This window comes from Triticum aestivum, chromosome 6B (genome assembly GCF_018294505.1).
Source record: "Triticum aestivum cultivar Chinese Spring chromosome 6B, IWGSC CS RefSeq v2.1, whole genome shotgun sequence".
Classification (NCBI taxonomy): Eukaryota; Viridiplantae; Streptophyta; class Magnoliopsida; order Poales; family Poaceae; genus Triticum; species Triticum aestivum.
This window is the reverse complement of record NC_057810.1, coordinates 159,351,685-159,375,404: the sequence shown is the minus strand read 5'-3', so window position 1 is coordinate 159,375,404 and position 23,720 is coordinate 159,351,685. Positions and strand designations below refer to the sequence as shown.

Below are 23,720 nucleotides of genomic sequence, written 5' to 3'. Positions count from 1 at the left end.
CGACCATCCTCCTCTGGGCAATGCACGAGGTTCAGCGCTCCCCCGACCCCATGCAACGCGCCCGCTGGTGGATGTACCGCTTATCCACCGCGGCACCGGCCCAGCCCGATGAAGAGCACGTCGTGTCCAGGACCGAGCACGTCACCAATGTCGTGCTTGCCCTCCCAGCGCCCGTCAACGCCACCTACTAGGACCGCCAAGGTCCATCTGTCCTTCTCAGGCCAGACGATGACTCCGACGATGAGTCATCTGACGAGGAGGTTGAGGAGGTCGTCGAGCTGTCAGACGATGAGCCGGAGGTGAAGATTGTTGCACCGGTCGTTGCCACCGTGGAGGGTGGCCGGAACCTTCCCATTGAGGTGGACGACCTACCAGATCTTCCTGAATCTATCATCATCAAGCAGGAGGTTGAGGAGGAGGGTGTGGCACCTGCAGTACAGGAGGTGAAGAAGAAGAAGAGAGCAGCCGTGAAGAGGGCAGTTGTGGAGGTGCACCGCTCCGAGCGCCTGAAGCTGCTCAAGGAGTGAAGGAGGAGGATGCTGAAGAATGGTGTGTCTACAGATGGTGTTGCTTAGGTATGCTGTTATATCACAACATATAAGTTAGTAAGATGGTGTTGTTAGCTAGGTATGTTGTTATATCATCACAGCATATAAGTTAGAACTATTTTGGACATGTTATGGTTAGGTGTGCTACTATATACAACACATAAGTTATCTGTAATTATGTGGTTTGGAAAGTGGACTATGTATGATGTTGGTCTGCAACTGGAGTGCTTTGCTTAAAATGTGGTGTGATGCACTGCTTTGCTTAAAATGTTGCATTGTACTGCTTTATTTGTTTCTATCTACATGTGTATAGCTTGATAGACCATATGGATCACTTACTACAAATAACATTCTGTAGGTACATATGGTACATTGTGCAAAAATTCAGTTATCAAACAAAAATTCAGTTATTAAACCAACTTAGTTAGCTGAGACAATTTCAGTAGTCTCTAAGCATGTTCAGTTAACTGTATTTCTATTAATTTAAGTAAACACAAATTCAGTTAAAATTTAGTACAATTTTCAGTTAACTAAATACAATTGTTGGATTAAGTAAGCAATGTGGGCCTAATAATGGGCTGGTTTATTACCTTTCTCCCTAATATTTGTCTCTAATATTGGGCCTACCTACCACAATTAATCTTCTACCTACCTACTAGCTAGCATTTCTACTATATAAAGCACCCCCCATTGGCAGAAACAACAGTCATACCCAAACCCCTCCCTTCTCCTCCCCCCAGCCGCCAAAGAAACCCCTAGGCGACATGGATCCTGGAGAGGTCGTAGATGAAGAAGAACAGGTGCCCAGGGGAGCCAGGCGCAGAGAGGCAAGAAGGTGGGAGAGAAGGCAACTGGCAGAGAGGATCCTTGCAGCACGCAACCGCAAGGACATGGAGCAGTTCCTGGAGGCATTCCCCCTTGGCTCGAACCCGGCTGATGATGGTATCATCTAATGGGAATTGAGGATGGCAAATTTCCATCCTTTTCAGGTCACTAGGCAGAGGTGGACTAGGATACTCTACCCATGAATGAGCTGTTAAGTTTCTATGCTCCTAGATATACCTTTCTATCTATGTATGAAATCTGTCGATGAATGCAATGTAATGAAATCCTAGATCTACCTTTATGTGCTCCATGATGAAGTGTATGCAATGTATGAATGGAATTCTATCTATGTATGAGTGAATGTATGGGTGAATGTTTTATCTGAACATAATTTCATTGAACTGAACACTAATTGAGTTAACTAAACAAAAAATAGTTAACTGAACCATAGTTCAGTAAACTAAACCAAATTCTAGTTAACTGGAAAAAGCAAATAAGTTAACTGGCACAACAAATTAGTAAACTGAATCCAAATTCAGTTAACCAAATCAAAACTCACTTAACTGAATCCAGATTCAGAAAACTAAATAATAGTTCAGTTAACTAGAAAAGAAAATCAGTTAACTGGCACAACAAATCAGTTAACTGAATCCAAATTCAGTTAACCAAATCAAAGCTCACTTAACTAGCACAACAAAGATAACTCAAATTCAGATAGTACAGTGCATATTAGGTCATTGCATCAAATAGTACAGTGCATCAAAGACAACTCAAATTTAGGCAGCAATTCACTTAATTAAACAAGCCCACTGATCCTCATTAACTAAATTAAATAAGTGCACTGATAAAGTTCCATTAGAGCACCAATGGATCACTCAAATTCATCTAGCATCTTCCTAACCTTCCTTATCTTGCACTTGGTGTCTTCCTTATGCTTGAATAGGTCACCAATCATATACTCTAGCTTCTTTATCTCTTTCTTCAACTGATCCCTTTCTTCCTTCAATTTGTCCCTCTCTTCCATCATTTTGTCCCACTCTTTTGCTTCATCTCATCCCTCTCTTTCTCTGCCTTAGCCCTGACCACCTGATGAATGTTGGTCACTGATTTGTTAGCCATTCTCTTGTTCTCAAGTTCTATATTTAGGTCAGACAGAGCTAGCCTTGTGTTGCCCAATTCAGTAATTGCCTGCTCTTTGTCAGCCACCATTTTAGCAAAATCTAGCTTAAAAAACCTCAGCTCTTTTTCCATCTGTTGCTTCTATTTCACAACCCTAAAATTTTCTTCAGCCTGAACAACAGCTTCCCTGAGCCTGAATTTGACCTCCTCTTTATACCTGTCCCAGACCCTAGCTAGACTAGTCCTAAATTGTGGAGGCCACTCTTGGTCAACCCAATGTACATAGGGGCATTTAGACCCATCCTAAAATTGAAGAGGAAAAAAATTAGAGTGAAATGCATAATGCAGTTAACTGCACAAAATTCAGTAACACTGAATCAAAATTTAGTTAACTGCACAAAATTCAGTAACACTGAATCAAAATTCAGTTTGGCACCAGATTCAGGTTACTATTTTCACAGTAACCTTTGAGCATTCATGAGTTACTTAAACACTACATATTTGGACATCTAGTAACCTTTTGTGCACAAAATAAGATAATTTTCTTCTTACAGCAATATGGCATAGAACAAAACTATAAATGGTTGAACTGAGCAAGTTCAATCACATATGTACTTAAATGGATAAAGCATGTACAACTATGAACATCTACTAAAGCAGTACCATCTACATCTACAACTAAGAACATCTACTAACCTTTTGTGCACAACCCAGGAATCTTCTTCCACTGTCAACAGACTCAAAGGCAACCAACTTCTCACACACTGCCTGGTGCTCACATCTAAAAGGTAGATCTGCAGCAAGGCCTCTCCAATCAAAGCTCTCAATGGTGCGAGGAGCCTAAAACCAAATCGAGTCAGAAATCCAAAATTTTCCCCTAACCCTAAATGCCAAGTGCTGGTGGAGAGGATCTCACCGGACTGCTTACAGAGTCGCCACCCGACGAGGAGCTGGATCTGGAATCACTCCATGAAACCATGGCCGCTTGCTTGCTTGGCGACGGCGGCTTGCTGGACAGCGGCGACGAGGTGCGGGTTTGAATAGAGAGCAAGAACAGAGAGTGAGTGCGGGTTTGTCTGGAATGGGAGGGCAGGACCGTGGTCTCCTAAAAAATTAAGTCAGGTGTTTTCATGACTGCGGGTTGATTACAACGAAAGGCAGTTTTTTTTTCAAAAACACGCGCTGACCAGCTTGGGCCCGACGTGTCCACTTGTCGCTCTGTGATTGGTCCAGGACCAAAGTTGCATATTTGATGCAAGTTGTGGGACTGGGTAGGATCATTTTGCAAGTTCTAGGACCAAACCATCATATTCTCAGCAAGTTGTAGGACTCTCAGTGCTCTTAACTCATGAATGAAGGACTGCACTAGTCAACCACCGTTCACTGGCAGATGGCATTTGCGAACAGCGCGTCTGACAGTTTTCGTGTTTTGCAGACGACATTTTTGCCAGAAAGCATGCCATGTCGTTTATTTTAGTGCATTTCTTATCCAAAAACGGCCACCATCAGACATTGATCCTGGGCCAGCGGCTCCTACATGCCATTGCCTTGTCCGACTCCTCCCTGGCCAACGGAAGCTGTGCGCCAGGGGATCCGGCCTGCCAGGGCGTGGTGCAGCCATGCGGTGGTCTACTACGTCACCACATGATGTGTGGCTATGGTCCATGTCGGACCAGATCGGATCTGGGCAGTGGCGGCCGTCTCCTTCGCGTTCGAGATGGGGCGGCAGTTGCACGAGGCTTGCTACACCGGTTGGGTAGCAGGTGATCTGGCCTGAACGATGCCTAGTTCTACTGTGGCCATTGCCTTGGATGGTTGTGGTTGTAGTTTGGCACGATGGTGGCAAACACAAGGTGTACAGGAGTGGTGGATCGGCGCAAGTGAGGCACATAGATGCTCGATTTGCATAGGATGGCAGTGGACATGAGATGTGTGGCATCGTCGCACGTGGAGACAAACCGTGGATGATCGGACCTGAGAGGTTTCTCTGCAAGTTCTGTCCACCTATATGCTTGGCTTCGTGTCCTCATTTGTTGCTGGCTTGACTTCCATGAAGACATGTCTGTTAGTTGGCCTATGTGGGCTCTTGACGGCACCGACGGATTTTTGTCTGTAAATTGTGTCCAACCACTGTTGAAGACTTGGGCTGCCGGATGGCCTCTCATGGGTTCTTGGTGGCGTCAGTTACCTTGTTGATGTTGGTGGTTGTGCTCCGGTCTGCTTTCTGTATATGTGTTATGCCCGGTTGCGTTTCTCCACGTCAGGGTTGTGAGCATATATGGCTGTTGAGGAGTGACAATCTGACTTGCAGCAGTAACTTCTTCATGGAAAGGGCGGCGACAGTACATTGTGACATTGGTTTGGTGGTGCTCTTAAGCACTGGGATTCGAGTTCCGGAGTGAAAACTCTTAGGTTTGACCTAGACTGGGATTCGAGTTCCGGAGTGAAAACTCTTAGGTTTGACCTGGACTGGCTGTACCTAGCAATTGTGGTGTTCTTACAGCATTCCCTTGTTGAAGGCATTGTTTGGAGCTTGCTCGGACTTCCTCTTCAGGGTGAAAACCCAAGATTTAACCCTTCGTGGGTGGATCTGGCAATGGCGGCGCTCGTGTGCCGTTCCCTTCTTGAAGGCGTCGTTGTTGAAGCACTTTCCCAATGTCCGGGTGTTGCCATTGATGGTGGTTGATGTTTTTGTTTATTGCTGCATGTTATAGCTCCCTACAGGATTTTAGAGTTCACATTTTTTTCCTTTTTTTGTGTGTGTGCTGTGTGCATCCTAGTTATGCAGAGACCGGATGTGAGTTCATGATGATTTGTATTCTCTTGATGCAACATTATGAGTTAATAAAATACATTCTTTATTGAAAAAACGACATTGATCCTGGGGCTATGAGTGGGTTCGCTACGGATTTCCTCATGGGGAATGGTCGCCAGATAACATTCCCCTGAATTAATCCCCAAGAATGCAATCAATATTCAATTATAGTCAAACAATCCTACAGAAATGATGATACACACCACACGAACAATACGAATATTTGCAAAAATGAAACCAACATCAAACCGGGACACCGAGGGATCTCCAAACAAGATGACTCCAGCCAGACCGCCAGAGTCAGAGACCCAAGAAACTTCATCAGTACTTAACGCTACAGCGGTCGCCGGAGGCCAGAGCGCCGCCGAAACGGAGGCCACCCTCCGGCTTGACCGGAACCGTGAGCCAGCACCAAATCCTCGGCTTCTGGCGGATCTTGATGCTGGCGAACCTGTAGCGCACCCGCGCATCCACGTCCACCTCAAAGCTGACGGACCCCACGCCCGCCTCCCTCGCCAGCTCCCTGGCGACGTCGTCGGGGACGCCGACGCCGCTGCTCCCGTCGAACTCCAGCCTGACCGTGTCGGCGCTCTTCCTGCGCTGCAGGAACTCCGCCGGCGACGAGGCGACGCGGGCAGCGGGGCCGCCGAGGGAGGCCCCGCCGCTGGCGCGGAGCTCCGCGTCGAGGGCGTCGTAGTAGATGGGGACGCGGAGGCTGGGGTTGTAGAGCTCGAGCCCGACGGTGAGGCGGTAGGAGACGGTGGCGTTGTCGGGGGCCACGGTGAGGTTGGTGAGCGTGGCGGAGCTGACCGTCGCGCGGATGTGGTGCGGCTGGAAGATGGCCCAGTAGATGAGGATGACGAAGCCGGCAGCGACGAGGAAGGTGAACAGGCTGCCGCAGCAGGATTTCTCGCGGTCGGTTCTGTTGGACGACATGGCGGGCGGGCGCTGGCGGAGGAAGAGGTCGTTGGTGGGTCAACGGGGAGTCGGGGAGGGGAGGAGAAGAGCAGAGGCGCGCGGGTGGGTGCGTGTGCGAGGCTGCGAGCTGTGGCGAGCCTCGAGGCCTCTTTGTCCTCTGGGCCGTGTGTTGTCGGAAGCATCAGAGAACAAACATAAACCGCGTAGACACGCCAGTGAACTGTGACGTATAGTTTTTTCCGAGAAGACTTGGCGACTGGCCTGGGTGTTCCAAGTCGTCGTCTATGCCTTGAGCGTTGTTCACGACGCGCCGGGCGATGTCTCATGACGATGTACCACCAGGAATGTTCCAGTGAAGTGCGATGCAAGGACCGTGAAGTCTGTGAGGGCACCTCCAACGCGGATTACCAGATGGACGACAACAAATATATGCGCCCATGGACAGTGGGCTAGGCGTCAGCCATCCGATAATGGGCACCAAATGTCCGACCAATTTAAAATGAAGCAGGCATAAAAACGAATGGGATTTAACAAAGTTTGATAATATTTACAACCAGGCAGACGGAATTTAATTAGTTGAAACTAAATTTAACCTTGTAACTAAACTACACAAGATATTTGTGGTGACCTTCATGAACAGAGCCAGAATTTAGACATAGGGAGGAGGGCGGGGGGAGGGAGGGCCGAAAGAGATAACTGCCGCACATAATATGTATAACAAATCTCACATAAAATCGCCATGCAGCAGTTGCACAAATAATAATTTATTGTAACAAGAGAGATATGTTTTGCGAGAATCAACGGGTGTGATAATTGATGTGTCCACCGTGGACAACAGAGCGAGGAGTTGCGGTCTTCTTTTGGGCCATGTTTGGCTCGCAAGATCTTCATAGTGGTGGTGAGGTTGGTCGGTGTGGCGGCGTCCACCCAACTCATGCCTTTTTTCCTCTGGGGCTGCCTCCGTCTTTGGTTTATGGCTGCCTCCTCATTTGGTGGTTGCGCGACGTCCTTCGGGGCAGGTTGTTTCGACCACTCTCTCCTATGACGACATAGCCGAATGGATTACTAATTGCAGCGCATAAAACCCGTTGCATTAACATAATCAGGCACGAATATCCCCTCTGTTAGGGTTTATGTTCTTTGATTATTTTAGTGCTCACGTGCCCATAATTTTTATAGTTAGAGTCAAACCAACATATTCTCTTTTATTGGCACATGCACATTTTTTTTCCGATTATAGCCAATAAGCATATTCTCTTTTATTGGCACGTGCAAGCTACCACCGGCAATAATTTCTGGAGTCCCTCGTTCTTCTTATCATTTTTGAGGCAACTTCCTTATTTCCAAACGACTTAGAGACATTTGAGAAATGGTGTAATTTAGTATAAAGCTTCAAGGGGAACTGTTCCTATCATAATTGCAAGCTAGCCGAGTTGGTTTTGTTCATCAACACAGTATGGAAGATCTATAGTTTAATCCCCTCAGAGCATCTCCAACAGGCGCAGGATTTTAGCGCCGCGCCGGAAAAATCGCCTTTTTTGGGCGCGTAGCCATTCAGGGCGCTCCAGCGGACGCGCAAAAAACATGTGCGCGGCATAGTTGGTTCAACGCGCGGAGCAAAACGGCATCGCGCGCCGTTTATTTCGTGTGCCCGCGGGACACTCAAGCGTCTGTGACCCACTTCCACCACCCTCTCCGGCCGTCCCGCCTTCGCCCCGCCCGCTTTGCCGCTGGCGAAATTCGACTGATAGAAGGCCGCGTCGATGTCCCCTCAACCCCTCCCTACACCCGTGACCCCTCCGCCGATGGAAGGCGGCCGAGGAAGAAGCTTGCAAGGCGTGTGGCGGATGCGACGCCGACCAAACCACAATTTTTCAAATCTAAACAATCTAGAAGTAGGAGACATTTGTTTGAGACTACTTCTAGATTGTTTAGATTTGAAAAACTGTTTTTTAAGGGAAGACCGTAGAACAGACTGTTCTACGGTAATTTTATATTAATAAAAATATTTACAATACAAAAAAGAAAGCAAGCAAATATTACAGAGAGGGAACTAAATCAACCAATTCCTTGTTTGGGTATCATGAAGAAAATTATGTCAAGTGCTGTTCAGACCAGTCCTTAAGTTGTTGTGCAATTTCTGATCTTGCTCCGATCTCTGTTGCTTTCAAACTTTCTTGGAGATAGTATTTCCATCCCCCTATGTGAGTTGGTGCTTGGCAGAAGATTTTGTCATTTCGAACGAGCCAGATACTCCAGCTAGCTGCCACAATGATATCAAAAGCTATGTCTCTGGGGAAGTGTTCAGCCAATAAACAGCATTCATCAAAACTTGAGATGCCTCTATTTCTTTGTGGGACTAACTTGTTCCAGCATTGCCTGGCGAAATTGCAATCCCAGAAAAGGTGAGACAAGGTTTCCTCCGTATTTTCAGCACAAAGAGCACAATTGTATGACTGGAGAGGCATCTTTTTCCTTTTCAGGAGGTTTCTGGTGTTGACTCTATCATGAAGTAGAAGCCAGAAGAAAATTTTGTGAGTAAGCCGGTTTGAACTCTTCCATAGCAGCTTAAAGAGGTGATGTCTTGTATATGGGCCCTTGATGGCCTTGTAAGTTTGAATGGCTGAGAACTTGGGAGTGTTTACTTTCAATGACCATTTGTCAGGTTGATCTAGCACTTGGAGCTCCGCAAGAATATTTTGCAGTTGGTTGAACTGATCATATGCCTGGTGAGACAAAGGCCTATAGAACAGATCTTCAAATGAGTGTTGAGCCATCACGTGCTGAAGGGAGATGTTTACTTGAGTGGTGTATGAAAATAACTCCGGGAATTTGTCCTTTAGTCCAGTTTGCCTCCATCGATCATGCCAAAAATGGACTGTATCTCCGAAGCCAGCCTTGCAATGATAAAGTTGCTTGTACTTTGGAAGCAGTTTTAGGATATCCTTCCACCAGAAAGAGCCTAGCATTCTTTCACCCAGCTGACTGTTGCTATAGTATGCTTCCCAGACAATCTTGATCCATGGAATGTTCTCCTTATTAAGGAATTTATGAATAAATTTCATCAGAAGAGCCTGATTTTATTCACCCTAAGTTTATTACTCTGGTGCATAAAATCTGGAATACCCCCTCTCCTTTTGATTCTGCTATTGACACATGGCAATTTAAAACTAAGTTGTCCAGACAAAAGGTGAGAGGGTGGACTATAAATATGGAGACAGCTATGAAGAGGAAGAAAATATAACTAATCCAAGAATTTGATATTTTGGATGTTTTCTCTGAGCAAAACAGATCTTCTCCTAAGGATATCCTCAGAATGAAAGAGAACAAAGAGGAGCTGAGTGATATCTGGAAAGAAAACTGCGATGTGGCAGAGGTCTAGAAATTAAAAATAATCTAGAAGGGGATAGGAATACGGCTTATTTTCATGTTGTGGCAAATCAACATCGAAGAAAAAAAATCACCTTTCGGTTTTGAACAACCTAGATGGCCATGTCAATTCTACTAAAGATATGTTGGAGGTTGCCACTAAATTTTATAAAAACTTATTTGGATATGAACCTAAGCTGAATATTCATTTAAGTGACCAATTTTGGTTTGAGGATGAAATGGTATTCCAAGAAGAAGACATTAGTTTAGAAAAACCCTTTTCCAAGGAGGAAAACAAGGAGGCCATTAGGGCATGTACAATGGTTCTATCTTAGGAGTGCCACGTAGGATAAATGATGAGGTGAAGGAGAGAGAACTCATAAGAAAAAGCTTGTCTTCTCTTATTTAAGAGAAGACAAGAGATGACCTCTTAGCACAATATGCCTCACCACGTTTGTAAGGGCATATTTATCCCTTAGTAGTTTTGGTGATTGATGACAATGCTTTTGCGGACTAATCATGTGCATTGAGCATTTCAGATATATCATGTCTAAGCACAAGACGATTTGGTGCCCCTCAAAGACTATTGAAGACGATGTTTCTCTATGTTTCTTTTCGGTGGATTTGAGTCATAGGAAAGCCATACTATTAAGAGGGGGTCCGTGTTGGAAAGGTTTGGGTGGAATCTCACGTACATGTCTGTCCCTTTTTGCACCACCTTTCCTTTGGCTCTTTGGAGAATCCTCCATTTCTCTGTGTCTCTGCAAAATGAAGGACTCCTAATGTTGCTGAACTAAGGCAGGCGGTAGTACTGTTCTTAGAGCGGTACTACCGCAGGCCCTCGCGGTAGTACCGGGCACCAGCATGGTAGTATCGTAGGTGCTCACGGTAGTACTGCTCCTTGGGCGCGGTAGTACTGTGGCCTCAGGCCAGGCGTAGCTGCTCGAGCGGTAGTAGGGGCGGATGTAATTTTTTACATCCATGCCCTACGCGGTAGTACCACGCCTGAGCGCGGTAGTACCATGAGCTCTGGCCAGGCACAGTAGCATGAGCGGAAGTAGGGGCGGATGTAATTTTTTACATCTGCGCCCTACACGATAGTAACACTCAAGGCGTGCGGTAGTACCGTGTCAGATTTTTGCATAGACCTAAACTCAACGGAAGTAGTCATGGATGTATTTTTTTATGTTCGTGCCTTCTCAGCCTTGACTATCCCTGCCTTGTGGTAGTACCGCAAGAGGGCGCGGTAGTACTGCAACAGCGGTTCTATTGCTCCCTGTCTTAGCACATCAGGTCTAGTCCTGGCCCCTGCCGTGCCAGCGGTAGTACCACGGTCCGCCGCGGTAGTATCACAGGCCCGTGCGGTAGTACCACTTGTATGGTGCGGTAGTACCGCGTGTCACAGGCTGAGTTGGTGGATAACGGTTGGATTTGTTCTTCCACTATAAAAGGGGTGTCTTCTTCTCCGAGTTGACTACCTCTTCCATCTCTAAGCTCCATTGATGCTCTAAGCTCCATTTTCGCCTGATCTCTCTCCCTAGCCAATCAAACTTGTTGATTCTCTAGGGATTGGTTGAGAAGGCCTCGATCTACACTTCCACCAAGAGAAATTTGATCCCTCCACTAATACCTGGCGGATCTTGTTACTCTTGGGTGTTTGAGCACCCTAGACGGTTGAGGTCACCGCGGAGCCATAGTCCATTGTGGTGAAGCTTCATGGTGTCGTTGGGAGCCTCCAATTAAGTTGTGGAGATTGCCCCAACCTTGTTTGTAAAGGTTCGGTCGCCGCCTCCAAGGGCACCAATAGTGGAATCACGACATCTCACATTGTGTGAGGGCTTGAGGAGAATATGGTGGCCCTAGTGGCTTCTTGGGGAGCATTGTGCCTCCACACTGCTCCAACGAAGACGTACTTCCCCTCAAAGGGAAGGAACTTTGGTAACACATCCTCTTCTCCATCGGTTCCACTCTTGGTTAATTATCTCTTACCTTTACTTGTGCAAGTTATATTGTGTTATATCCCTTGCTTGCTTGTGTGCTTATTGTTGTTGCATCATATAAGTTGCTCACCTAGTTGCATCTCTAGACAACCTACTTTGATGCAAAGTTTAATTTGGTAAAGGAAAGCTAAAAATTGTTAGTTGCCTATTCACCCCCCCCCCCTCTAGTCAACTATATTGATCCTTTCGATTGGTAAAAAGCCTCATCTCTTTATTAAGGACTTTGCCCTCCGAAGAGTATGGTTGACACCGTAGACGGTGAGGAGGAGCACCCCGGTGTGATTCCATCCTCATCTACGGCCGATGGGGGAACCTCGGTCTCACGTGAGGAATTCAATGTGGCTTTGGACACATTGAAAACCTCCATGACGGCTGAGGTTAAAGGCATGCTTAAGAACCTTCTTGATGGTCTCAAATTATCCACCGCACCGTTGGAAGTGGTCGATCCCACTAACAAGGTGACGGATGTTAACTCCGACAAGGGGGAAGCTACTAGTGAGAAAGTTCCTTTGTCTAGTGGTAGAAATGGCAGTGGCACCATTGCCCATGTGGAACCTCCACTTACTTATGGAGGATCGATTCCCTCTACTCATTTAAATCATGCCGGTTCTCCCTCCTAAGATTGTGAAAAATGAGGATTTTGATGCTTGGGTCTATCGCTTTAAGCGTCATTTAAACCATGTTAACACTAATATTTGGAGAATCATTGAAGAAGGTTTCTATCCGCATGACCGAAGCAACTTCACCCCTAGAGAAGCCGCGGATAATCAATTCAGTGAGAATGCTCTCTTCATCATCCAAGATGCAATTCCACCCGAAGATATTGCACATCTCCGACCCTTCACCATGGCCAAGGAAGAATGGCACCATGTTGTTTCCCTCTACAAGGGAAGCGAAGCATTAAACACTCCAACTATGAAGTGGTGCAAGATGAAGCCGATGAGTTTGCAATGAATGAAGATGAAGAACCTCGTGAGATTTACCAGAGATTAACCACTCTCGCGGTCTCACTCCGAGATCATGGGAGCAAGGATACGGATGACAATTGGATCAAGCGCAAGTTCCTCAAGGCCATGATGCCCTACCACAAGGCCATGCCCTCCGTCATCCGTCAAAGGCCGGACTTCCACACCTTGTCCTCAAGTGAAGTGTTGGATGAGTTTGTGGCAATGAGGATCTTGGACAAGACCACCGATAATGCGATGTTGCGTTCTCAAAGAGCAAAGAAGCCCAACCTTGCCTTAAAGGCCAAGGTTAGTGTGTAAGAAGAGGATGAAGAGGAAGAAGAGGAGAGCAACCCGAAGATACGAAATATGATTACCTTGAGTACATGGCTCTTGCTTCAAGGCAATTTTGGAGCAATAAGAACTCAAGGCCCAAGTTTAACAAGAACAACTCTAGTGGCTTCAAGGGCAAGCAATGTGTGAGAACATGTTACAATTGTGGAAATGTGAGCCACTTCATTGCGGAGTGCCCTTACGAGAAGAGGGAAGACAATGGTGGCAAGCTCATCCGAAAAGACAAAACCAAGTCCTTCCCCAACAAGAACAACTTCACCAAGAAGACTCCAACCAAAGGGTTGGTGGCTCAAGAAGAACACCATGAGGATGATGATGATGATGAAGATAGTGAAGCCATGACCATGGACTCCGTTGGCATTGCCACAACTCCACGGGTGTCTCTCTTCGACTCACCTAACGAGAAAATCACCGCCAAGTGCCTCATGGCCAAAGCCACCAACAAGGTAACCCCCAACATCAAAACTACCATCATTACTAATCCTTCCTTGATGGATTGCACTAATGAAAGTGAGGGGTCTAATGAGGAAGTAAATGAATTTGAGTCTTTTATGTGTAAGCTCAAGGGCAAATCCAAGAAGCACTTCCTTGATCTCTTGGAACAACTTGGTGAAGCCAATGACATGATCGAGGCTCATGAGGAAACCATCTCTAAGATGGAAGGTCGTAGTCGTTACTATGCCGATGAGATATCGGACCTCTCTAATGTTCTTGAGGAAGAGCATGTTCATCGTTTGGCTCTTGAGGAGTCACACAATGATGACCATGCTAAATTAAAGAAAGATCTTGATCATGCTCTTGTTGTATCTTGTGTGCTCAATTCCAAGAAGGCTAAACTTGGGGTTGACCATGCTAGACTCAAAGAGGAGTTTGATATACTTGACAAGGCTCAAAAGGCCTTGAAGGGTGCTCATGCTAGCCTCAAGGAGTCTCATGATCAACTCCAAGTAAAGCTAACCAAGGAGAAAGCCACTTTTCCTCATATGGTCTTAATTGATAATGCAAATGCTACTAACCCGTGTTGTGAGCATGTGCATCTTGTGGAGGAGAATGCCAAGTTGAAGGAGAAACTTGAGAAAGGTCTTGTCTCTTGCATACAAGGTGAGAAGAATCTCAATGACCTTTTGAGTAATCAAAGGGAAGTTGTGGCCAAGGAGGGAGTTGGGTTTGCACCCAGTCCAAGAACAAGAAGAAGAATGACAAGACCAAACGACCTCCCCCTCTCAAGCAAACTTTTGTGAAGGAGGGAGAGGGTGCTTCAAAGGAGAAGAAGAACCATGTGAAGGGTGGTGATATCAAAAAGGACAATGCCACCCCTTCCAACAAAGCCGGCGACTTTAACCCCTCTTATGTGTTGTGCCGTGCTAGTGATGGGTATGTTTATGCTAAATTTGTTGATTCTCCTTATGAGCAATGTTTTCGAGTCGATGTGTCGACGGGTCGCTCGGGGAGGGCGACTCTAGACTAGTCGTGACTAGTCTAGACTCACGGTCGACGAGTCGACATGGCGACGAGTCAACGCGAGTTAAGCAGCAGGCAGTCAGGGGAGGAGCACAAGTGCACAATAGCAGCAGCAACCAGGGGAGGAGGGGAGGAGCACACCACCAGCAGTAGTAACCAGGGCCAACTGAGAGATGGGCCACTAGTTATGCACTTCCCTGTGGCCCAAAAGCCCATCTAGTAGCTATATACTCCTCATGTGACCTAATCCACCATCCACACTCCCTCCTCCCTCACCACAGCCGCCACACATTCTGCTGCCACTCTCTTGCCACCAGTCCACCACTCCTCCCAGCGATGGATCTCTCAACTCCCCCGCAGCAGCTCTCTTGCCACCGCTCCTCCTCCCAGCCTGCTCCTCTTGCCGCTTCAGCTTCAGCAGCAGCAGCAGCGCGGCGGCAAGGGCGCAGCAGCAGCAGCGAGGCAGCACAGCAGCAGCAGCAGCACGGCGGCGGGAGAGTGCTCCAGATCCAGCGCTGCCTCGAGTCGTTCGACCCAAAAACCGCGACTAGTCGTGACTAGTCGAGACTAGTCGCGCGAGTCGCTCGACTCATCCCAGGAGTCGAGTCGAGAGGCTGAGTCGGCCCTGGAACTGCGACTCGTCGACTAGTCGACGACTAGTCGCGACTAGTCGAGCGACTCGAAATCCATGCTTATGAGTACATTGAATGGTCTATTTGGGTTCCTAAGACCCTTGTTACTAACATCAAAGGACCCATTACAAAATGGGTACCTAAAACCAAGCAATGATCTCTTGTAGGTGTTTGCTTCCGGTAGGGGATCATGATTGTTCGATAGTGGAGCCACAAATCATATGACCGGAAGCAAGGATTTGGTGGTGGATGTGCACAAGATCCCATCTATGCCCACCAATGTCGAGTGGGGTGATGCCTCGTCTTCTAAGGTATTGGGTCTTGGAAAGGTCGTCATTTCTCATGATCTCACGATCGAGAAGGTCATGTTGTTGAGTACCTTGCATACAATTTACTTTCCGTTCGTCAACTTGCACTCATGGGCTTTGCCACATTCTTTGACATTGATACCGTGGCCCTCTTGTGGAGCAAGACTCTTAAAGTAGCCTTTGTTGGGCATGTCGAGAACGGTCTTTATGTGATTAACTTTTCAGAGCGGCCCACTAAGACCGCGACATGCCTAATGGCTAAAGTTGATGTGGGATAGCTTTGGCATCGCCGTTTAGACCATGTCAATATGAGATCTTTGCAAAGTATTCTTGAGGGGGACCATGTCCGTGGACTAACAAATGTTAGTTTTGCCAAAGATCGTGCTTGCAGTGCTTGTATCAAAGGAAAGTTACTTGAGAAGGCTCACCCTCCCACGACTATCATCTACTCGAAGAGACCCTTGGAGCTCCTTCACATGGATCTCTTTGGGACTCCATCCTTTGATAGTCTTGGGGGTAGAAAGTATTGCTTGGTGATTGTCGATGATTACTCAAGGTACACTTGGGTATATTTCTTCAAGAGGAAGAGTGAAAATCAACAAACTGTCATCGACTTTGCAAATGAAGCTCAACGTCAACACGATGCAAAGATCTTGACAATAAGAAGTGACAACGGCACTGAGTTCAATAACTACACCTTGGATGAGTTTCTTAGTGATGAGGGGATCAAGCATCAATATTCCGCACCATACAACCCTCAACAAAATGGTGTTGCGGAGAGGAAGAATCGGACGTTGATGGATGTGGCAAGGACCATGATGGCGGAGTTCAAGTGATGTGGAGCATCCCTCGTCTACCCGAACCGACACTCCATCACCACCGCAAGCACCGAGTGGACCAATGACAAGAGCACGTGTACGCGCCATCGAGAACGAGGTTGACTCTCTCCTCTTTGAGTTTCGTTCGGATTCACATGAGAATTGGGTTCTACCTCACAAAGACATGTTATGCATTCTAGGATACCAAGGAGATGATCGCGAGAAGGAGAAGGTGAAGGTTCGAACACCCATGGAGAAAGAGGAGGAAGGAGAGGACAAGAAGAGCGAAGAAGAAAGCACAGAGGAGAAACCCCCTGGACACCCCGGATGCCCGGCCTCCCCAACCCCGGGTGCCCGGCCTCTCCACCTGGGAGCTGCCCCGGCCTGACCCGGGTGCCCAGGCCCTCCTCTCCCAGCCGCTGGCCACCCCTCCGGGCGCCCGGGCCTGGGACCCCCGGGTGCCCGGCTCCTCCCAGCCGCCCACCTGGCGCCACCCCAGGTGCCCGGGCCCCCTCCAGCCGAGCCCCTGTATGGGCCGGGTGCCCGGACCCCTCGCCACCGGGTTTCCGTCCGAACCTGATGTTGGCCTCTGGCCAGTCCGGGTGCCCGCCCCCCATGACCCCGGGTGCCCGGACGACACCGAGAGCCTGCGTGCCTCCTCGGGGCTTTGCCCTTGTGAAAGAGCAATCATGCTCTTACATCATGTTTTTGATGTTGATGACAATATACATGTATGGAACTAACAATGGTTGTTAAGTAAATCTCAGGTGTTAGTGCCCGGTTTCATCGACGTGTGTGGATCAAGAGCATACGAAGTAATTTTGCTCAAGGATGAAGTATCAAAAGTGATTTCATATTTATTTCCTTGAGTATAGGATCCCGCACTATTAAGAGGGGATCGATAGGGTTAGCTTAAGACTTTCTCATTTCAATAACAACCGTTCAAAACTAGACTAGTGTTCCAACTTTATGTCCTCTGATAAGGTTCTATCTCTGGCATACCGGATGTTCGGGCTTGACCCCGGATGTTCGGGCTCATGGCGGATATCCGGCCTTCAGGACGGATTTTCGGGACTGGCTATCCAGAATGCATTTTTGCTGGTATCACCTACCAGATGTCCGGCCCTCTATGCCGGATGTCCGGGCCCTCATGCCGCGCCGGATGTCCGAGCTTTATCCCGGATGTTCGGCCCCTGCTACCATAGAACAACGGGGTTTCTGTAACCACCTTGTGATCACGCCGGATGTCCGGTCTCCTATCGGATGTCCGGGCCTTCCTGATATGCCGGATGTCCGGGCTTGGGCCCCGGATGTCCGGCCTCTCTGTTTTCTGCTCTTCCTCTTCTGTGTTCCTTGTGTGCCCTTGCCAATCCGGATGTCCGACCTGCCCATTCATTTACACTATAACGGCCACATTTGCACTCACACTATATATAGCCTTTCTCGCCCACGGGAGAGGGTTGACCACTCACTTTGAACAAACCCTAGAACACATTTCTTACTCTCTCTCACTCCTCCACACCAAATCTTAGACCCCAAGGGATTTGAGAGCATTTGTGAGAAGTTGTCCAATCAAGTGATAGATCCACTCCTTCTCCTTCATATTGTGCTTGCTTACTTGCGTGCTTGTGTTACTTGCTTAGTACTTAGTACTCACTTGCAATTGTTAGGCTCATCTTCATATTCCGCATTATTGCCTAAAATTGCTAAGTAATAATTAAAATTGGTAATTGTACCTATTCAGCCCCCCTCTAGGTCCATCTCGATCCTTTCAATTGGTATCAGAGACTTGTGCTCTATTCTTGTGGCTTAACCGCCCTAGAGCGAGATGAACCCAGATGGGACTCCCCTGGTTGTAGATCCTAAGGATAAAGGCGAGGCTTCTTCTGAAGTCAAGTCCTTTACGTCTGAGGATCTAGAACGGGCCCTTGCTAAGCAAAAAGAGGAGCATGATGCTTCTCTTGAGGCCTTGGTCCAAATGAGATTAGCCACGTTGTCCACGGTGCTTGCACCACTCTCGGGTGGTGTGGGTTCGAGGCCAACTGTGCCTACCTCATCACTTGGTCAGCAACCTCCTAGCAATGAACACGCCAGTGTTCCTTGGCTTTATGCAAGACCTTGGGTTGAGAAACCAAGATATAATCCTCAAGGCAAACCTCCTTTACTTAGTGCCACTTCTGATTTTGCTTTGTGGAGAGTTGCTATGCAGGATCATCTTCGACATGGAAACGATGAGATGCTGGAGATCATAGAGTATGGCTATCATGTGGTTGATCCAGAGAACCCCACACCAAGAGAAATATATGACAAGAACCTCAATGACACTGCAATCATGTGTATAAGTAGAGGTATGGCTGAAAAGCAAAGGAGGCCGTTCATACACATCACATGTGCCAAGGAACTATGGGAAAGTATTATAAGATCCAAGACTGGCACCTCTACCCTCCGGAGTGCTCAATATGAAATTGCCAAGAGGCAATTGCAAAACTTTTGTATGGAGAAAGTTGAAACCCCCAATCAACTCCATGAGCGTCTCATAACTCTCACTGTCGATATTGAGTCATATGAGTGTGACAAGACACAAGATGGATTCAACATGACTAAGCGTTTCCTTGTGGATGAGTTGCTTCATGCTCTTGCCCCATATCATCATCAAATGGTGTGGGACATAAGACAACACCATACCTTCAAGGAAATGACTACAGATGACATCATATCCACCATTCAACTATTTGAAGAGTCGAAGGCTAATGCCACAAAACATCTTGCCATGCATGGTTCCCCATCATCAAAGATCAATCTTGCATTGAAGGCCAAGCATGTATGTGAAGATGAGCAAAGTGAAGAAGAAGAAGATGATGATGATGATGAAGATGGTGATGATATTGAATCCGACGAGGGCCCTTCATATGAAGACATGGCTCTCTTTGTCAAGAAGTTTAGCGCGGGAAAATTCAAGGGAAGATTTCCAAAGAAGAAAGTAAGAAAATGCTACAACTGTGAAGAAACCAACCACTTCTCCAACGAGTGCCCTTATGAGAAGAGAGAAGATAAACCAAGGTTACCCAAGACCTTTCCCAAGAAGAAGTTGCCAAATCCTTTGAACTCCAAGCTCAAGAAGAGAGATGAAAAATCAATGGTTCCTCAAGAAGAATCCGACCCGGATGATGTTAGTGGTGTTGCCGGAGTTGCTCAAGACTCTCAAAACACCTTGAGGTTAGTAAACAAGAGTGGTGACGTGTTCACCTACAACTACATGAAAGATTACAAGGGCAACACTCACAAGTGCCTAATGGCAAAGGCCATGGTTGAAGATGGAGAGGACCAAAGCTCTTCTGACTAGGTCAAGGTAACTCCACGATCAAATCCTCCTCTCTTCACTCCCTCTACTTCTAGTGATGAGTATCTTGATGCAGAGGATAGTTATGAGGATGATGATCTAGATGATCCTATGATTGCTAAACTTAATAAGTTCATGTGCTCCCTCAAAGGAAAGAAGCTCACTATGTTTCGTATGCTTATGGAGATGGTGAGTAAGCACACCATCACCATTAAGGAACTCGAAACCCTCGTCACTGAGGAAAAGGAAAAATGTGAAATCCTTGAGCGGAAAGTCCAATATGAGGAAGCACGAAATGATGAATTATGCTTAAAAATTGGTGCAAATATTGATGTTCACACTAATGATCTTGCCTCCTTGAAAAAGGCTATTGACTCTTGTGAAGAGTTAATGAATGATAAAAGTAAGCTTGTAAAGTCTCATGCTTCTCTATCTAAGGATTGTGAGCTTCTATCCGTGTCTCCCAAGACTAAGGAAGGAGAACTCACCGTTCTTACAAAGAGTTTTGAGACACTCAAACGTACTTATCTTGAAACTCTAGCCAAGGCTTACTCTTCTCCTATTATCAATGTTGATGCTTGTACTACTAACTCTAGTAGTGATCTAGCATCTATTCTTGAGGAAAATCGTTTTCTCAAGGCTCAAATCGAGAAAGGTCTCATGACATGTGCTCAAGGGCAAAAGAATCTTGATGAGATATTGAGTCAACACAATGAGGTGTTTGCCAAAGAGGGACTTGGGTTTGACCCAAGCACAAGCAAGAAGAAGACATCCTCTCAAAAGTGCACAACTCCTCTAAAAGAAACATTTGTAAGAGAAGGGCACAAGGAGAAAGGTAAGGTTGTGAGTGGGAAGGCCACAAGGGGCATGCCCACTCTCAACAAGCCTAAAGAGTTCATGCCTCCATCCTATGTACTTCGTAAGACTAAGGATGGAGAAGTCTTTGCAAAATTTGTTGGTCCTCGAAATGCATTCCGGTTCTATGCTATTTGGGTCCCTAAGACCCTTGTGACTAACTTGAGAGGTCCCATTGCAAAATGGGTGCCTCTAACCAAGTCCTAATTGTGTGTAGGTTAACTTCTCCGGTGGAGTGAAATGGGTGATTGATAGTGGATGTACAAATCATATGACCGGAGATAGCAAATTGCTCTACGATTTCATGGAAGCTATTCAACCATTCATGAGCATTATGTTTGGTGGAGGTTCAAAAGGACAGGTACTCGGGTTGGGCAAGGTGGCTATCACAAATGACATGTCTCTTGCAAATGTCATGCTTGTCCAATCCCTTAAATACCACTTGCTTTCTGTTCGCCAATTGGCTTCTGTTGGTTATGATACACTCTTTGGACTAACGGATGTGAAAGTCTTTAAGAGAGATACTCTCGAAGTGGCCTTTGTTGGAGAGTTGGATGGCAACCTTTACACGGTTGATTTCTCGAAAGAGAGCACATTCCATGCAACTTGTCTAATGGCCAAGGCTGACAAGGGGTGGCTATGGCATCGCCGGCTAGCCCATGTCGGCATGAGAAATCTTCAAGATCTCTTAAAGGGGAATCACATCCTTGGACTAACCAATGTCTCTTTTGAGAAAGATCGTGTGTGTAGTGCATGCATAGCCGGGAAGCAACATCAATCAAAGCACCCACCCAAGAACATAGTATCTACTTCAAGGCCCCTGGAGCTCCTTCATGTGGATCTTTTTGGGCCTCCTTCATGGGATAGTCTTGGTGGGAAAAAGTATGGGCTTGTCATTGTTGATGATTACTCAAGATATACATGGGTGTTCTTCCTCAAGTCCAAGGACGAAACGAAGATCACCTTCATTGATTTTGCCAAGCAAGCCCAACGCAAGTTTGACAAAGAAATCCGGGCAATAAGAAGTGACAATGGCTCTGAGTTCAAGAACTATACCTTGGAAGAATTTCTTAGTGATGAAGGGATTGAGCATCAATATTCAGCTCCATACACTCCTCAGCAAAATGGTGTAGCCGAAAGGAAGAACCGTACACTTGTAGAGATGGCAAGGTCCATGTTGGATGAATACAAGTCACCACATAGTTTTTGGGCCGAAGCTGTCAACACCGCATGCCATGCATCAAACCGGCTCTTCCTCCGCACTATATTGGAAAAGACTCCATATGAGCTTCTAACTGGAAACAAGCCAAATGTCAAGTACTTTCGTGTATTTGGGTGCAAATGTTTCATCCTCAACAAAAGAGAACGGTTAGGAAAATTTCAATCCAAAACAATTGAGGGTATATTTGTTGGCTATGGATCAAACTCTCACGCCTATAGAGTCTACAACAAATCCAATGGATGTGTTGTAGAAACTTGTGACGTGGTGTTTGATGAATTTAATGGCTCCCATGGGGAGCAAGTTGATCTAAGTGATGTAGGTGAAGAAGATTCTTCTCAAGACATTTTGACCATGGGTGTTGGTGCACTTCTTCCTATGGAACAAGAACCTCATGATGATGAAGAAGAAGATGGAAGTCTCACACATCATCAAACTACTTCAACATCCATACCACCACAAGCTCCTATTGTTCAACCGATACCCTTAGCCCAAGTTGAAGAGAATGATCAAGTTCCCCTTCATGATAATCTTCAAGAACAAGATCATCATCAAGTGCAAGAACAAGAAAGTCCAATCATTGATGATGAACCTCAACAAATGCAATATGAACAAGAAGATCTTCCTCCACACATTAATGATCCATATGTTGAGGATGTGGATGATGGACATGAAGTTGAACCTCGTGAAACCCTTACCTCCATCATGCCTCGAGTGGCCGGTCGTGTTGATGTTGACAAAATTCTCACCGGCATATCGGAAGGTAGAGTCACTCGTAAATATTTGACAAACTTTTGTGCTCACTTCTCATTTGTGTCTACTATTGAGCCCCTCAAGGTACAAGATGCATTGATGGACAACGATTGGCTAGTTGCTATGCAAGAAGAGTTGAACAGTTTTGAACGCAACCAAGTGTGGTCATTAGTCAAGAGGCCATCTACCGAGCACAACGTCATTGGAACAAAATGGATTTTCAAGAACAAGCAAGATGAAAATGGTGTAATCATCCGCAACAAGGCAAGGTTAGTGGCACAAGGGTACTCACAAGTTGAAGGTTTGGACTTTGGTGAGACCTTTGCCCCCGTTGCCCGTCTTGAATCCATTCGCATCTTACTTGCTTATGCCGCTTTCAATGGTTTTACATTACATCAAATGGATGTGAAGAGTGCTTTCCTTAACGGTCCTCTACAAGAAGAAGTATATGTGTCACAACCACCCGGGTTCGTTGATCCCTTTCACAAAGACTATGTGTATAAACTTCATAAGGCTTTGTATGGCCTCAAACAAGCACCTCGTGCTTGGTATGATCATTTGAAGAAGTTTTTACTCGATGATGGTTTTGTGAGAGGGGTGATCGATCCCACTCTTTTTACTAAGAGGGACAAGGGTGATTTGATCCTATGCCAAATCTATGTAGATGACATCATTTTTGGTTCTCCTAACATTCATTTGTGCAAGAAGTTTGCGGCTTCAATGACCAAGAATTTTGAAATGTCACTCAATACGGATTTGAAGTTCTTTCTCGGATTTCAAATTCAACAATTTCAAGAAGGAATTTTCTTATCTCAAGCAAAGTACCTCAAGGATATCCTAGAGAAGTTTGGCATGTCTGATGCTAGTCCATGCAAGACACCCATGCCAACCAAAATTGCTCTCACTGAAGACACAAATGGTACTCCTTTCGACCCATCTACTTACCGCTCTATGATTGGTTCATTGCTTTATCTTTGTGCATCTAGACCAGACATCATGTTCAGTGTATGCATGTGTGCTAGATTTCAAGCTTTCCCTAAGGAAAGTCATCATAAGGCGGTTAAGCATATTCTTAGATACCTTGTTCACACCCCAAAGTTGGGCCTCTGGTACCCCAAGGATGCTAAGTTTGACCTCATTGGGTACACGGATGCGGATTGGGCTGGAGACAAAGTGGATCGTAAGTCCACATCCGGTGCATGTCAGTTTCTTGGACGATCCTTGGTAAGTTGGTCCTCGAAGAAACAAAATTGTATTGCTCTCTCTACCGCAGAAGCTAAATACATTGATGCCGCCAGTTTTGCAACTCAGTTGTTATGGATGAGGCAAACTTTGAAGGATTACAGTATCACCTATAGACATGTGCCTCTTCTATGTGATAATGAAAGTGCCATCAATATTGCTGAGAACCCTAAAGATCATCTCCGCACCAAACACATTGA

The 23,720-nt window shown here is 46.3% G+C and overlaps 1 protein-coding gene across 1 annotated transcript; it reads right to left on the bottom strand.

The window, feature by feature from the left end:
• Positions 1–5,442: 5,442 nt before the first annotated feature.
• On the bottom strand, positions 5,443–6,382 carry LOC123133837 (uncharacterized). The gene has a single exon (XM_044553241.1). It carries the CDS (start codon positions 6,241–6,243, stop codon positions 5,629–5,631), a length of 615 nt encoding a protein of 204 aa, XP_044409176.1. The 5' UTR covers positions 6,244–6,382; the 3' UTR covers positions 5,443–5,628.
• Between the last annotated feature and the right edge of the window lie 17,338 nt (positions 6,383–23,720).